The sequence below is a fragment of the Notothenia rossii genome (genome assembly GCF_949606895.1).
Source record: "Notothenia rossii genome assembly, chromosome: 12".
Lineage (NCBI taxonomy): Eukaryota > Metazoa > Chordata > Actinopteri > Perciformes > Nototheniidae > Notothenia > Notothenia rossii.
Window position 1 is genome coordinate 16,748,872 of NC_136911.1, and position 15,605 is coordinate 16,764,476.

Genomic DNA, 15,605 nt, shown 5'->3' on the forward strand with positions numbered 1-15,605 from the left:
CGCCGCCTCTCATTCAGTGCGTGTGCATGAGTGTCCGCAAAGCCGCTGCTGCTCCTCTCCAGGCGCGCGTAGCGCATAACCATCCACAAACTTTGATGAGCCGTATCCTTCACCAAGGCAACAAAACAACCTAGGCTGAATACGTTTTTGAATTATTTTATATTCTGTGTCCGACAATCCGGGACAACCACGGTGAGTAACCTGCGAGCTTTGAATTACAGTGATCTTTTTCCTGAAAAGCTCCTGTTTGTTTTGCATGATTAGTAGTAAGTAAGTAGCTTGAGTGAAGGTGAAAGGCTGTCGTGCTTTTAAAGAAACGTTATGATTTCTTTTTTTATTCTAATCAGGATAAAAGTGTTTTGTTGCCTTTATTATTATGTGCAGCTAGTGTAACCCCGTTGTTGAGCGCAATATCATTGTTGCCCTATGAGCATGTTTTCCAATCGAAAGTCTTATTTTGAAGATTTTTTCTAAAACAAAAAAGGTGTCGAGATGGAAAGCACTCCTGTTGAAATATTCAAAGAAGAGAATAAGTGCCTCTCCACGCTGCTGGACGACTGTCCGGTGAATTCTTCAGCCTGGGTGTCCGGATACTCCGAGAGCCGCAATGTGACCCGCAATGATAGCTGGGAAGCGGAACACATGTCCCCCATAATCCCCATCATCACTGCGGTCTACTCCTTGGTGTTTGTGGTCAGCTTGTTGGGCAACTGCCTGGTCATGTATGTGATCATCAGGTAAGAACGTTTTAAAGTAAAATCCATACAATAAATATATCTCACAATACGTTTATAGAAGATTAAATTAGGAATATTAAGGTTACTTAGAGCTGTATTTTATACCTACATGATATTTGACAGGGACTTTTATTCTGGCACATACAAGAAGCTTAATTATGCCATGTGTTTTGGGAAAATACTGAAAACAACAGAGGTCCATGCTAAATAATGTGTTCCTCTGCAGTCACTGTAAACTTTATTACTTGTGGAGAAGGCACTGGCACCAACCCTTGGGCTTTCACAATGACCTCAAGGACATCTGGTCTTTGTCATCGTTCTATTAAGTGCCATGATTCTAAAGGTACTCTGCTAAAAGCCCATTTATACAGCTCATCCAAAGGGCTAGAATTTAATGTGCACGTTAAATGGCTATGATCTAACTCATTTACATATGCATATGCTTGTAAGGTAAAAACAGAAGCTGTATGTTGTCAAAGAAAGGTTAAGACAAATTCTGTCATTCAAATGTGGAACACAATATAAATGATTTTGCCTCCTTCCAACCGACCCATTTTATGAATCTGCAGTATCTGTTTGTAGATGTAGGTGCATCAACCCTCAAGCTGTAAAATACAACAACATTCTGTCAAATGTTCCCAGTCTTGTGGATATGATACTAACCATAGTTGAAACCTGTGGTGCTTTATCAGGCCGATAGCTTGCTCGCACCTCATTGGTTGTTATTTATTGTCTATGGGAGCCAACCAATCTCCACTGATGTAATGTGAAATGCAGTAGTGGCACCCAGAATGCTCTGTCGGTAGACAACAATTACCTCAAATCAGATTGATTGCAACGCATGCCAAGTTTATCACTTTCAGTTACAGAAAGGACTGTACGTTTCTACGGTTGAGCTGCTCCGTGGAGGACGATGAAGCGGCAGTAAAAAGGTTTTATGTTGATTTAGTGTAAACAACATCTGGAATTGCCCTCATTTAAACACTCACAACGCCAACAGGCCAAATGTTACGTAAACGTTGAGCAATAAGCCATAAGTAGAAGTACTTGACAAGACAGTGCACCCTTTTATGGCTTTAAATGGTAGTGTTAAAGCATCTAATCAATAATTCTGCAAGAAAATGTTTAAAACAACTAGCCTTCAAATTAAAGGGGTTACGTTGGAGTGCTTTTCAGCTCATTGTTTTTGTTTATGTTGTGTTACCCCTCACAGCTCTATTCAGTGTTGTTTCCAGTCACAGAATATATTCGCATTGGGAAGTTGATTTGCTGAAAAAAACCATATAATTCAACTTTCCCAGTATTTAGTTTTTTTTTTTTTAAAGTACGTCGTCTACCCTGCAAATCATCATTAATGGCTTCATTCAAGGACTTTATCAATGGATACAAATACTTTAAGTTTGATTTTGAGTAAACATGCTGTATGTAATAACTCAATTAAAACGTGTATGTAGGCCATTCAAAAATCACCACGCATTAGAAAATGCAATTGTGAAGGACCTTATTTTAATCTCAATGAGTCATTGTATCCATAGGCACCACCACGATTACAAAATTAAAGCTTAAACAGTCATACTGCTTTAATGCTATCATTATTAAATGAACTGAAAACAAGTTGACCATAAATGACCTGCGAGCAGCATACTATACACAACAATAAAGTGTGAGTCAGAAAAATTACATTACGGATTCATAGAAGCATTGTGGACTAATGAACGATTTTTAATTCATAACAAGCCAACAAGGCCAGCCATGCTATATATATATGTATTCAGTGGAAGGTACACTCTGGTCATCATAGGACAACCTTGTGCTCTGCATTTTTACAGGTACACGAAGATGAAGACAGCGACCAACATTTACATTTTCAATCTAGCTCTGGCTGATGCCCTCATCACCACCACCATGCCCTTCCAGAGCACGGACTACCTGTTGAACACCTGGCCCTTTGGTGAGGTGGTTTGCAAAGTGTTCATCTCCATCGACTACTACAACATGTTCATCAGTATCTTCACCCTCACCATGATGAGTGTGGATCGCTACGTGGCTGTGTGCCACCCTGTGAAAGCTCTGGATTTCCGCACTCCAATCAAAGCCAAGATGATCAACGTGTGCATCTGGATCCTGTCCTCAGCTGCGGGGATACCTGCTTTTATCCTCGGTGGCACCCAGACCAAGAGTGGTGAGGAAGTGCTTTCACGCACACTGAATAATAATAACTGACTTAATTAAAAAATGTAAATAAAATGTAAACGGCGGTAATATATTCTATCCATTTGGCAGTGAAGAGTTTTCCATTAGCCACACATCATGCCTCGCACTTCCTGAAAAGAAAAAAAGCAGGGCTGAGTGCAAGATGTTCCCGTATGCGTGAAGACTAGCATAACCACTGATAGCAGGCAGAGTGGAATTTTATTTATGGTTAAGAGTCACTTCATTGCTTAATTCATATCTTCTCCTTCCCTTTTTCTTGCAGGAATAACTGAGTGTGCCTTGCAGTTCCCAGAGCCGTACGTGTACTGGGACACACTGATGAAGATCTGTGTGTTTGTCTTTGCCTTCGTGGTGCCTGTGCTCATCATCACTGTGTGCTACTCCCTCATGGTCCTGAGGCTGAAGAGCGTCCGAATGTTGTCCGGCTCCAGGGAGAAAGATCGCAACCTGCGGAGGATCACGCGTCTGGTGGTGGTCGTGGTGGCTGTGTTCGTGGTCTGCTGGACGCCCATTCACATTTTCGTCTTGGTTAAGGCGCTGGTGGGCGTACCTGAGACCACCGCCATCATGGCCGCCTACTTCTTCTGTGTGGCTCTGGGCTACACTAACAGCAGCCTGAACCCTGTCCTGTATGCCTTTCTAGATGAGAACTTTAAACGCTGCTTCAAAGACTTCTGCCTTTCGGCCAAACTGAAGGGGGAGAAGGCGTCAGGGAGCAAGAAGATTGCAAGCAGCGTTCGGGAGGCCGCTGTTCCGTTGGAGAACACCGATGGGACTAGAAAGCCGGCATGACTAGCCGTGGAACTGTCTTCAATTTCCCACATCGGAAAAGAAGACTCACATGACCTTGGCATAACCCATGTCACATCAGCCATGTAGTTTTGACTTTTTTTTCATCGTCACTTGGACATTGACCAGTGCCAATATTCATATGATATAACTTCAGAAAGCAATGGAAGGTTTTACATGATAAATTGTACTCCATTTTGATTTGATGTACCCTCATGAGAGTTCTTACATAGATTGTTCACTTAGTATCACACAGTATCAGAAACTAATATATACTTTAAATATTGCTGTGAATGGGCATCCCCAAATCATATGGCACATCCTGAAAAATATTGCATGTGGCCAGCATTTATTTCTCATTTAATGGACAAATCAGAAAAAAGACTGTAACAACATTGGCTCCTTGACATCAGTGTTTTAATGTTTTATGATCATTAAGTCACATTTTGTTTATGCGTTTCTCAAATTCAATCTATTTCTATCATTCCCTCCTGTGTTTCTATAGCCAAATGTGCCTTTAATAGTCCAGGATAACACGGTTGTAGCGGCGATAAATTATTTTAGTAATGATAACTGAATGGGGTCAAACAGCCACTGCTTTTAAAGAAATGCTGTTAAAATGTTAGCTTCATGAATCACTGACAGCAGATATGTGTCAAAATCATTTTCACCTCTGTGAAATGTTCTGAATGACCACAATGTGAAAGAATTGATTGATGTTGGACTTTGAAGTCACTGGGAGGTAAACAAAAACCTCTGCCGCATCAAAGCGGCAGAGGTTTTATCGACGAATAAAGTTTGAAATCCTGGACTTGAATGTGCTTTTAAAATTGGACAGAGGGCTCTCTATCAGCTTCCACTCTGGTGTTGTTTCCAGATTGATAAGCTGTTTGATGTATGGTATATAGTCATGTGTGCTTTGTGTGGCTTTTACCATGACAACCTCAATAGTAATGTTCTCATCAATCTAACAACATAGATGTTCAAACACGTTTTTCTCTTATAAGCTGTACATACATTATGTTGTATGGATAACAAAAGAGCTTTGCACAGACTAAATGAAGAAATACTGTATTTGTGGAATGTCAATGATCATTGCTATGATAGTATAAAGCAACATCTGCAGCCTGTGCTTGACGCCTGTGCCAAGCTGTCCTTTTGAATGTGCTGCAAATATACTCTGTATTATATAAACATAATGATTACTCATGGTATTAAGTCATCTATCTCATTAGAGGTCAGTAAGTATTAATGGATTTCAGTGATGCACTTAACTCCCATTCTGTGTCATTCTTATGTCCATAATCCAGAGCTTTATTGGTTTGTTAACAAATGTTTATGTATGACGGCATTACATTAGATAAAGCACAGAAGTTCTGCTTTTTGACAACTTAATAAGAGACATTATTATAAGAAACTCCACTGTGACCAAAACATCATTTGTTTTCTTTTCATTCTCTGTGCTTACTGTTTAAATTAGCTGCTGCTGTATATTGGCATGGTCATCTGTCATCCATCAGAAGACACATTGATCAAATCGTTCTGTTTGTGACTTGCTCAATATTAAATTAAGTTTAAAAAACCCACATTGATTCTTTTTTCTTGTCAGTTTTCATTTGTGAAGTCTTGGTAGTGGGTAACACTATCGCTAGAATCTGCTGGAACGTCCTTCTATGTTTGCATTGAATCATTTATTTGAATACCTTATACAAAAACGAACATGAAGAGCAGTTTTTACCTTTTATTTTTTCCTTACAGAGTTTCAGTGTGAGGTCGACGATCCTCCTGCAGGTGTAGATTCGGGGTTTTACTGTATGACCACAGCTCCCTCCAGAGGATACAACATGCCATTATTAAAGTGTAGAGTAATCAATAGAAACTAATTATGCTCTGATTGATAGTTTCATACACAGAACAATTATAATTGTGTTATAAAAGTGCTATTAACAAACCAGCTTCTCTTTGCAATGTGTACATTATTGATGGCTCCATGATGTGCTGTTTTGTGAGCACATTTTTAGACCTATGCAACATTCAAGCACAACAAAACCTGAAATATGGAATGTTTTTCCTTAAAAACCTTATTTGGAGTTTCTATATTGTTCTTTATTTAAATTGTCACCTTTCTTTGTTGTTACATACTTCATTCAGGTGCAGTGGAAGGGGAAAAAGTCATTGAAACCCCATCCCTATGTGTTATTGTATATTTAAGATTGAGTGTTTAGATATCTTTAAATATCACATTATGTTGTAAATGCCCCAAAATATATAAGTTACACAATATTGTTTAGGGACAAACATACATAACAAATAATCTAAACATGAACAAAAGACAAACTGCTGTTTGTAGGGTGTGACTGAGATCTATACATCAATGGACTGAATGAGCAATGATCATGTGACTTCTCTGACGTCATCCCACAGTCTCTTCCGGGTGTTTTGGTGTTTTCCCTCAGCTGGACGTCGCACGGTGACAGCGAGCTAACGAAGATAAAAGCCTTAATTTTTTGCCAAAATGAACCGACTTTTTGGAAGAGGAACACCCAAGGGTCCACCACCGAACCTTACGGACTGCATAGGGAGTGTAAGTATAATCCAGAAATAACTTTATTGACGCTGTCTCGAACAAAGTAAACAAAGATGGTTCCCCTCGGCTGGCTAAGCTAACTGCTAGCTCACTTTTATGAGCAGTAAACAGGCCTAAGTGTGCCATATGTACTGCCATTATGTCATTATAAACGAGCCTAATGGTTAATAGTTGTTGCTTTACTGATGAAAGTAAGTATAATCCCACTTGGCGTGTATTCCCACACACAATGTGTGGCTAGTATCGGTCGATAAACAAGGGTTTTAAACGAAACAATCGATGTATCTGTTAACGCAATGTATCAGAATATTGTATTCTGAGCAGGAATTTGAGCCATTTAAGTGGCACTCTCCCGAAACCATGTCTCTCTCTGAATGAAATGGCTGACATCAACCAGTTGTACAGGTTATATGTCTGGGCAGAGCTATTTTTAGCCAATAGAAGGTACATGGGTTTGCTGGTTATCACTCTATCAGCCTCAATTCAGCTTCTGTGTAGTGCACTTAATGTAAAAGCCCTCTTTCCAATGTAACAGTTAGTTAGACCTGGCTATTGGCTTTTAAGATTAGCATCCTGTCATTCATTAAAAGTGGATGTACTTATCATGTGTTTTATTATTTTAAGGTTGATTCTCGGACGGAGTCCACTGACAAGAAGATTGCCAGACTAGATGCTGAGTTAGTGAAGTACAAGGACCAGATGAAGAAGATGAGAGACGGGCCCTCAAAGGTAAGATTCATTTCCCAATGATGCTGTAACACAAAAAGTCTTTAGCATGTTGACAGCTAGGACCACATTCTATTCTAATTTTTGTATAAAGTGAGCATTCACACACATGTATTCCTATATTTGTGTTTTTCTTATAACAGACATATGCTACGAAAGGCAGAGCTCAAAACCTGTGTGTACATGGACAGTTGGCTATTATAAAAGACACTATTTTGATGCTGTACTGTATGGATCACTGAATACAGATCTTGTATTTTTATAACATTATATTTGGCTGACGCTTTTAGTCAAAGTGACTTACAGTAAGTGCAAAAAACATAGAGATTCAAACTCCGAACAACAAGCAAAGTGCAGATATATTATCTTCAAGCAGGTCATGCCATTTGAAGTGCTGGTGAATTAGTTACAAGGCTTTTAAAGTGCTTTTTTACTTATAGATATATAGAATGGGAGGGATGAAACCCCTCTTTAATGGTCACACATGTCAAAGCACACAGTCAAACAGTGAAATGTGGCCTCTGCATTTTAACCCATCCTATAACCAGGAGTCTAGTACTAGGAGCAGTGGGCAGCTATTGTACAGCGCCCGGGGAGCAATGGGAGTGGAGGGTGGAAGGGGATTGTCCGGTGCCTTGCTCAAGGGCACCACGGCAGGGCCCAGGAGGTGAACTGGCGAGAAGTCCACACTCCATATTTAGGTCTGTTCGGGGACTTGAACCGGCGACCCTACGGCTCACAGTCCAAGCCCCTACTGACTGTGCCACTGCCGGCATATATATATGTATTTATATAAATGTATTTTCTTTATTATTATTATTTTTACAATAATTGAATTGCCAAAGTACACTCGGAACAGATGCGTTTTCAGTTTGTGACAGAATGTCGGTTTCCATACCGTACTACAAGAAATGCAAACATATTTTCTACAAAAGTCTTTGTTTGTTTAATAAAGAATTCACACTTCCTAAATGTTAACTCTGGCTGTATCAGAAAGTTGTCTCAACAAAAAGAAGTGTTGCAGATGTTTATTTAAATCAGAAACAATATGATCAATAATTGAATCAATACAACTTACTCTTACAGTTGTCCAGTTCATGTTTGGTGTTGATCTTCTGTTGATATCCTTTGTGAAATATACTCACTAATTTTCTCATTTAACAGAACATGGTCAAGCAAAAGGCTCTGAGAGTTCTGAAGCAGAAGCGAATGTAAGTGCTCTAATTTCCAATATTTTCCTTATCAACCAGAGTTATTCTTAACATCAACTGATGTGAAAGTCTAATTTATATAATTATTTTGTCTTCCAGGTACGAGGGCCAGAGAGATAACCTCATGCAGCAGTCGTTCAACATGGAGCAGACAAACTACTCAATCCAGACCCTTAAAGACACTAAAACCACAGTAAGAGAGTTCATTTTCTACTGGACGTCTTCACACATAGAATCATAATTACAGACGGAAATGGCTCTTCGTGCTAACATGTGCTTTTTCCTTTCAGGTTGATGCCATGAAGGTCGGCCTCAAAGACATGAAGAAAGCCTACAAGCATGTGAAAATTGATCAGATTGAGGTATTAAATGTAATGTGAGAGCCATATTTGTCATCAAGTGTCGGCTATAACCAGCATAAGTGATATCAGCATATAATAGGGTGTCATACATTAAGTCCAATATAATCTGTCAGTGCTGACAGATGAAATGCAACAACACTTTTTATTTATTTATTCAGGATCTGCAAGATGAACTCGGAGACATGATGGAGGACGCCAATGAAATCCAGGAGGCGATGGGCAGAAGCTACGGCACACCTGACATCGATGAGGACGACTTGGAAGCGGGTCAGTAAAACAGTTCTTTATCCCTGATTTCATTTAAATGTATGAAATAAGTTGTAGTGTACAGATCATGAAGATGTAAACATTTGTGATAATATATAAGTCATCTATGCCTCTATCATATCCAGGGCATCTAGTCTAGACCCAACATTGGGGATTGTACTTTGTCCATAATTTACATAATGATTAATAGCTCATTACCCAGATTTTTTTTTTAATAAATAGTTGTCGCCCTTCCTTTCTATGAGGTGATAGTCCTAAAGGTGGCTGCTGTTTGTAATGTTGAACTGTGTGTGTGTCCACAGAGCTGGACGCGTTGGGAGATGAGCTCCTGATGGACGAGGACAGCTCCTACCTGGACGAGGCTTCCACGGCTCCTTCCATCCCAGAGGGCATGCCCGGCGACAAGTCCGTCAACAGGGTACTTCAGTTTGATAATATGAACAGCTTTTCTGATGTGTCTACTGTCAGACCTTTCATTCATAGGCTTTCTTCTTCTGTTTCAGGATGGTGTCCTGGTGGACGAGTTCGGCCTTCCTCAGATTCCCGCTACATAAGGGCAATCAGGATGCTCGTGCTAGTTTTACATGTATCATAGCCTTTTGTATGTACCCAACTGACACTCCTAGCCTTATAATGCATAATCATAAACCAAAGCATCTGCTGTTGAATGCATTTTGGAAACTAATGTCAAGTCAGGCATCTTTAATTAAAAGTTGTGATTATTATTTTGAGTGTGCTCATATCGTATGCATCTGAATTGGATTCTCTTAACTTTGTACAGTTTCGGCAGCGTTTGTTGCCAAGAACTAAATAAATTATATTTTTCAAAGACTACAACCAAGTCATTTAAAAGTCATTTAATTGTTAAATTAATTTTGTGAAAGTGCATAATAAAAATACATTTAATTTATATACATTTATTTGAAAAAAATAAATACAAATTCCTTTATAGAAGAAAGGGCTAAAAAGACAATCCCAGCCTACTGAGTGACCTCATCACCAGCTCATCCTGTACGTGTGAGGGAAGATCTTTTGGTGCAGATACTCCATGACACTTCTCTTATTTCGCAGTTCTTCAAACTCATAGTAAGGAACCTAGGAAGAAAATAAACGTTTTCAGTCATTTCATTCGGACAAGAGATACACAATGACATGGTTGAACAGTGATAAGTGCTGAGACACTTGTATTGTATGACCGATGTTGGAATAAGTCATTTAAAGGGATGAAAATCAGGCAGAGAAAACAAACTGCTGAATCACTTAAGAATATGTAGTTCTAACCTGAACAACTTCATATCCCAGAAGCCTCAGGTGTCTCTGCTTGGTAGCCTCTTTTCCAAGTAGTTGCCTCTTGTTTGTAGCAAACCTCTTTTCTCCGTCGATACAAAGAGCTATCCTGTAACATCCATGAAAAGAAACAGTCAATGTGTTTGAAATGATGAACATCAGAATCATTTTTCTATTTAGTGTAGCAACCTCTTTCAATAATAAACGACTGACCTTTTGTGGACGTCATTATTATGACTGGCAGGCAGCACAAACCCCTCTCCATCAAGTTTGATCTCCACATCTTCAAAAACAAAGAAGTAGTTGATGTTAAGACCCTGGAAAGAATCTTATGAGACATAGGATCTAACAGATGTTGTGTTACCCAGTGTGTAGCAGTACGGTGTCAAAACTTGAGATCCAAAGTATGACCGAGCGCTGAGCAAATTCACCAGTCCATTTTTCACAGAGCTGTACAGCTGTATGTCCACTGGCATTTCCAGAGAGCGTCCGGATGTGAGGAAAGACTTGACCCGGTAGCTGGGGTGGAGCCTGGGACCCTGAGGAGAGGACAGAGAAAGTGTAAAGACACAGATGGAAACCATTTTGTTATTACTTTACAACTAAATCCACCCCATGTCCATTTGTAGTAGATTTTGTTCTGAATTAGATCTGTTTTCAGGTTGTATTCTTTTTGTCTCTGGGAAAGTCACATGTTCAGGTTTTAGTCACGGATAACTGATGTGCACTGAGCCTTACATACTGGTGGCATGTTAAGTAAGAGGGTGTGTATTCAGGTTTGTGGCTGTGCATTATTCCTTTGTCATTCTGTTGAACTGAGGCCTGTACTACGAAGCCGGTTCAACCTAACCTGGATATGTTTGAGTAAGCCGGTTGGCCTGATCCAAAACACACGCGCTCTCGCTAAGCGGTCCTACGATGCTGGTTATCAAGTGGATCGCTCAAGCCAGCCGTGCCCTATTTAGTTAGGTGCGCGTTCACATGAAAGGGGTGGTATTTGGAGCATTCGACCAATCACAAACATGGAGAAGCGTACTGACAGCGCAGCGTCATACGTCCTGAATGAAAAGTCAACTTTAATATTAGTCAAATATGAAGAAGTTAAACTTTAAACATCCATGACTTAAACGCTGTATCCAGGATCAAAGCCACATAGCTGCACCTGCAAGGTGAATACAGCTGGTAAAAGAAAAAGTGTTTGAATGCGTACATTAACAGGTTTATGATATCACTGCCCCGTCTAAGACACGATCTGACTTTAAATACATTTGACTCGAGTGTTTCGTCAACTTTTCGTCAAGATACGGCTCAGCTGACTCAGATAAGGAAATATATGATACATTATGATGTGATATGAATGATAATGGGACACATCGACGTCTGCACTCACAGTGCCGCGGACTAATGTTACTCTGATCCGGTTACTTATGTTGTGGCAGATATTTAAGTAAGCTTTCTTAACGCTAATGTTATATTCGTCAGATTGCTCTGAAGATGGGAGGTGATATTCTATTAATTTTCACGTTCATACAGTCAGTTCATTTTTACCGGCCATCTTTCCTGCAACGGCAGTTTAAACTGTATTTCCTTTCTCCTCTAATATGACTTAATAGCTTTAAACTCTGCACACTGAGATCTGATTGGTCAGCAGGCATTGCTTTCACTGAGTGGATCTCTTAGCCTGCAACCTAACCTGCTCCGGGGCAGGTTAGCCGCTCAGCATAAGTTACCATGGAGATCTAGCTCGCTAAAAAGAGAACCAGCGTCGTAGGACCGGAAACCCCGAGTTTTCCCTGAAGTTAGCCCGCTAAGCGAAAATCCTGCTTCGTTGTACAGGCCTCTGGCCTCATCTTTAACTTGTCTAACTGTTGAAACATGTTTACCTTGTAGTTAGGACACTCCAGCTTCAAAGTCATGTAGAGCTGGGTCAGCTGTGCCTTGGCGATCTGGTCCAGTCCCGTGCTCTGCTCTGAAACACAGTACAATCTAATTTAGTCTATTGTTTGAACGATAATGGCCAAATGATAGATTGATTACGGGACAAACGTAAAACCTGCAACATGAGATAGGTTGAATAACATAGAGGTTGTGTTGCTGGTGTTTGACAGGATGTTTTACCTTGCAGTTCCTGTAGAAAGAAATTGTTGAAAACTTTGGGGACAAAATTAACAGGGAACCTCTCCAACAGGGTGCAGGAGTGGAGCAGGTTGAGCAGCGTTTGGGGCTGAAAGTGCGACAAGCGTGTACGCAGGATGGTCTCAACTTTCCTGAACACATCTCCTGCGTTGGGAGGAACGTAGCCGAGTTTCCCGAGAGCCATGATCTGCCTCGTCACCTGGCTGGTGCTGTAGTCGTCCGCTCGGTACACAAAGCTCTCTGCAATGGCGTCTAACACAGTCTCTGACAGGATGTTCCTCCGGCCAAAGAACTGCATCACCTTGGTTACTGTCTCAGGGTGGGATGTGAAGGCCATTTGGGGAACATACCTCTCCATTGCCTCCACAAAGTAATGATCGCTGTGACCAAAGTACATCAGGGCCCCGAGCACCGCGGTGAGTTCATCGTCTGTGAAGTGGGGGACATGGCGGACGGACTGCTTGCAAAGACTGATGACAAGAGGCATGGCCTGCATCTCCTTCAGGGACACCAGAGCACCAAGCAGCCCGCTGACAGCAGGAGGGTCCATGCAATAGGTCACTTTCATGGCGTGGGTGTGCATTGCGTTCAGCAGGTGACGGTATTTCCCATCCTGACCCACGCCACCTTGCATCAACATATAAGCAGCGATGAGATCTTCAAGGCTCCAATCGGCAGGCTTCTGCTTCTGGATTTGCTTCATCACCTGCTCCAGCATCACACAGCTGGACCCCTCTATAGCCAGCATGGCCTGGCCCAGGTTACACAGCTGCCTCACGCTCATCTGTCCTCTGTCCAGCCTGTCCTGGCTTTCAGACACCAGCCGCACCATCAGCGTGCTCCAAGGGTCCAAGAAGAGACGAGTGCCAGCCAAGAGTGTGGATACTATCCCAGCATCAGTTAGCCACCCAGAGTCCTTCTCCAGCTGGAAGCACAGGGCTCGGATGGTGTCGTTCTCCAGCACCGTGGGGTCCTTCAGGGAGGCACCTTCCTGCTCCAGGTCGGCCACACGGTGAAGTGCTTCAGCAGCCATGGTGTCAGACATGATCTCCACGGAGCGCAGCAGTTTGAAGACCTGCCGGGATGAGGAGCAGTTTGTGAGGAGCTGCTGGAAGGCCCGATCCTCTGCAGCGGTGGGTTGGTAAAGCCGGGTCAGAGGGAACCGAGGGGATGAGTCTTCGTGGAGACCCACAGAGTTGCTGGCGAAGAAGGATGGCTCCTTGACGATGGTGGTCAGGTTTCTTATCCCATACTCCGATTGGAGCTTCTTGCTGCTGGATGAGGTGAACACGTAGCCTAGACATGAGGACTGGCCTTCACTCCTGGTCCTCAGCAGCCTGGAGGGGAGCACAGGTCCAACCGGAGGATAACGGAGAATCCCGAACTGCCCGAGCAGCGGAAATCTCTGGATCAGCTTCAGGGCCATGACCCTGCATCAGGAATCTTCAGACCCAACTGAAACAAGAAACACAAGAAATCTTTTTTCCAGGATTGCTTTGGACACACACACACACACACACACACACACACACACACACACACACACACACACACACACACACACACACACACACACACACACACACACACACACACACACACACACACACACACACACACACACACACACACACACACACACACACACACACACACACACACACACACACACACAATGTAAGTAATTCAGAGAACATTCTACAGGCAGAACTTAGATCCCTTCGTCGTTACTCTGCTGTCAACTTACAAAAGATCAACCTTGACGTATCTGTTAGCTAACGTTAGCTACTTAGCTGCTAGCTTCCGAACTAGAGTGTATGAGTCGCCCTGTACGAAGGTTGACACTTTAGCTTACGGTATTAAATAAAACACTACATGAAGAGGTGAAAACGCCAAAAAGTATACCTGGACATTCATACGAAGGTACAGGCTCACAGCACCAGTGTCAGCCAAGATGCAGTCGTAACGTGGTTCCGTAAGAACAATGAGGCGTTCAGGGCACCTCGTTTTTCTGCTGTTGATGAATGTTATGACTCGGGCTGAACGCATTTCATGCGGTATTTGGTAGGAGGGATATTGACAATGTAAAGTTACCAGAAATATTGCTAAAAAAAGTTAGGTAGTGTTTCTGTAGCAGAACAAAGGGTGAGGCAGGTGTCCATACGTGCCACAACATGAAGATTTTATAAACCTTTTCAAATTTGATGGACATTATTATTTGTCTTGTAAATCCTGTCTGAACCGACAGCATTAGAAGGCAGCACCATGACGCGAAAAATCATGCTGGAAATGTTCATTCAAATATACAGTCTATGGTTCAGATATATACTGTATGATTAACCGGAGGACAAAACACAAAAACAGATTGTAAAAGTAAAGTGTGCCAATACATTTATAAAAATTTCAATTTGAAGAGATACCGAAGAGGATTAAGAAAAGGCATAGTATAGTATTTGAAAAAAACCCAGTATATTTTCAAGATCTATAATTTATCATAGAATAGTGTATGAAGGAATAAAAAAAAAGTCATAGTATAGCATGTCCTACATTTTGAAAAAAGTAATTTTATAGCATGTAAAAAATATATAAAATGATAATAGGAAAGAATATTAAAATATCATTAAAAAAGTCCCATTGTTGAAATATAATGGCTAGTAGCCTACACTGAACAAAAATATAAATGCAACCCTTTTGTTTTTGCTCCCATCTTTCATGAGATGAACTCAAAGATCTAAAACATTTTCTATATACACAAAATAACCATTTCTCTCAAATATGGTTCATAAATCTGAAAAGATCTGTGATAGTGAGCACTTCTCCTTTGCCGAGATAATCCATCCCACCTCACAGGTGTGGCATATCAAGATGCTGATTAGACAGCATGATTATTGCACAGGTGTGCCTTAGGCTGGCCACAATAAAAGGCCACTCTGAAACGTGCATTTTTGCTTTATTGGGGGGGTCCGAAAACCAGTCAGTATCTGGAATGACCACCGTTTGCCTCACGCAGTGCAACACATCTCCTTCGCATAGAGTTGATCAGGTTGTTGATTGTGGCCGGTGGAATGTTGGTCCACTCCTCTTCAATGGCTGTGCTAAATTGCTGGATATTGGCAGGAACTGGAACACGCTGTCGTATACGCCGATCCAGAGCATCCCAAACATGCTCAATGGGTGACATGTCAGGGTTAGGGTTAAACTGACTGGTTTTCGGACCCCCCCAATAAAGCAAAACTTCACGTTTCAGAGTGGCCTTTTATTGTGGCCAGCCTAAGGCACACCTGTGCAA

The 15,605-nt window shown here is 41.5% G+C and overlaps 3 protein-coding genes across 5 annotated transcripts; 2 read left to right on the plus strand and 1 right to left on the minus strand.

Annotated features, from left to right (window-relative positions):
- The first annotated feature begins 280 nt into the window (after positions 1-280).
- On the plus strand, positions 281-5,317 carry LOC307026358 (delta-type opioid receptor-like). Of its 2 annotated transcripts, XM_079661699.1 has the most exons (4): positions 281-737; positions 1,601-1,669; positions 2,567-2,919; positions 3,214-5,317. In XM_079661699.1, exons 1-4 carry the CDS (start codon positions 493-495, stop codon positions 3,741-3,743), a joined length of 1,197 nt encoding a protein of 398 aa, XP_079517825.1. In that variant the 5' UTR covers positions 281-492; the 3' UTR covers positions 3,744-5,317. The 2 variants fall into 2 exon arrangements, with proteins under 2 accessions (XP_079517825.1, XP_079517826.1); XM_079661700.1 differs by lacking the exon at positions 1,601-1,669.
- An 841-nt stretch (positions 5,318-6,158) lies between these two features.
- On the plus strand, positions 6,159-9,618 carry chmp5b (charged multivesicular body protein 5b). Its single transcript, XM_079661780.1, has 8 exons — positions 6,159-6,324; positions 6,952-7,056; positions 8,218-8,264; positions 8,364-8,457; positions 8,555-8,626; positions 8,785-8,893; positions 9,196-9,311; positions 9,397-9,618. The coding sequence occupies exons 1-8, from the start codon at positions 6,256-6,258 to the stop codon at positions 9,445-9,447; spliced, it is 663 nt and encodes a 220-aa protein (XP_079517906.1). The 5' UTR covers positions 6,159-6,255; the 3' UTR covers positions 9,448-9,618.
- A 117-nt stretch (positions 9,619-9,735) lies between these two features.
- Positions 9,736-14,373, minus strand: fastkd3 (FAST kinase domains 3). 2 transcript variants are annotated; one of them, XM_079661778.1, is made up of 7 exons: positions 14,222-14,373; positions 12,299-13,771; positions 12,064-12,149; positions 10,545-10,719; positions 10,394-10,463; positions 10,175-10,289; positions 9,736-9,988 (listed from the first exon to the last, which is right to left on the minus strand). In XM_079661778.1, exons 2-7 carry the CDS (start codon positions 13,740-13,742, stop codon positions 9,890-9,892), a joined length of 1,989 nt encoding a protein of 662 aa, XP_079517904.1. In that variant the 5' UTR covers positions 13,743-13,771; positions 14,222-14,373; the 3' UTR covers positions 9,736-9,889. The 2 variants fall into 2 exon arrangements, with proteins under 2 accessions (XP_079517904.1, XP_079517905.1); XM_079661779.1 differs by lacking the exon at positions 14,222-14,373 and adding an exon at positions 14,064-14,200.
- Positions 14,374-15,605: the final 1,232 nt, after the last annotated feature.

Bases quoted from the DNA above. Each gene is read 5' to 3' on its own strand.
- LOC307026358 (XM_079661699.1), top strand. From the start codon at position 493: ATGGAAAGCACTCCTGTTGAAATATTCAAAGAAGAGAATAAGTGCCTC. The intron at 738-1,600 runs GTAAGAACGTTT...TATCACTTTCAG, and splicing joins GTCATGTATGTGATCATCAG to TTACAGAAAGGACTGTACGT. The intron at 2,920-3,213 runs GTGAGGAAGTGC...TTTTTCTTGCAG, and splicing joins TGGCACCCAGACCAAGAGTG to GAATAACTGAGTGTGCCTTG.
- chmp5b (XM_079661780.1), top strand. From the start codon at position 6,256: ATGAACCGACTTTTTGGAAGAGGAACACCCAAGGGTCCACCACCGAAC. The intron at 6,325-6,951 runs GTAAGTATAATC...TATTATTTTAAG, and splicing joins TTACGGACTGCATAGGGAGT to GTTGATTCTCGGACGGAGTC. The intron at 9,312-9,396 runs GTACTTCAGTTT...CTTCTGTTTCAG, and splicing joins GCGACAAGTCCGTCAACAGG to GATGGTGTCCTGGTGGACGA.
- fastkd3 (XM_079661778.1), bottom strand. From the start codon at position 13,742: ATGGCCCTGAAGCTGATCCAGAGATTTCCGCTGCTCGGGCAGTTCGGG. The intron at 10,464-10,544 runs GTAACACAACAT...TTGTTTTTGAAG, and splicing joins ACCGTACTGCTACACACTGG to ATGTGGAGATCAAACTTGAT. The intron at 10,290-10,393 runs GTCAGTCGTTTA...TGGATGTTACAG, and splicing joins AATAATGACGTCCACAAAAG to GATAGCTCTTTGTATCGACG.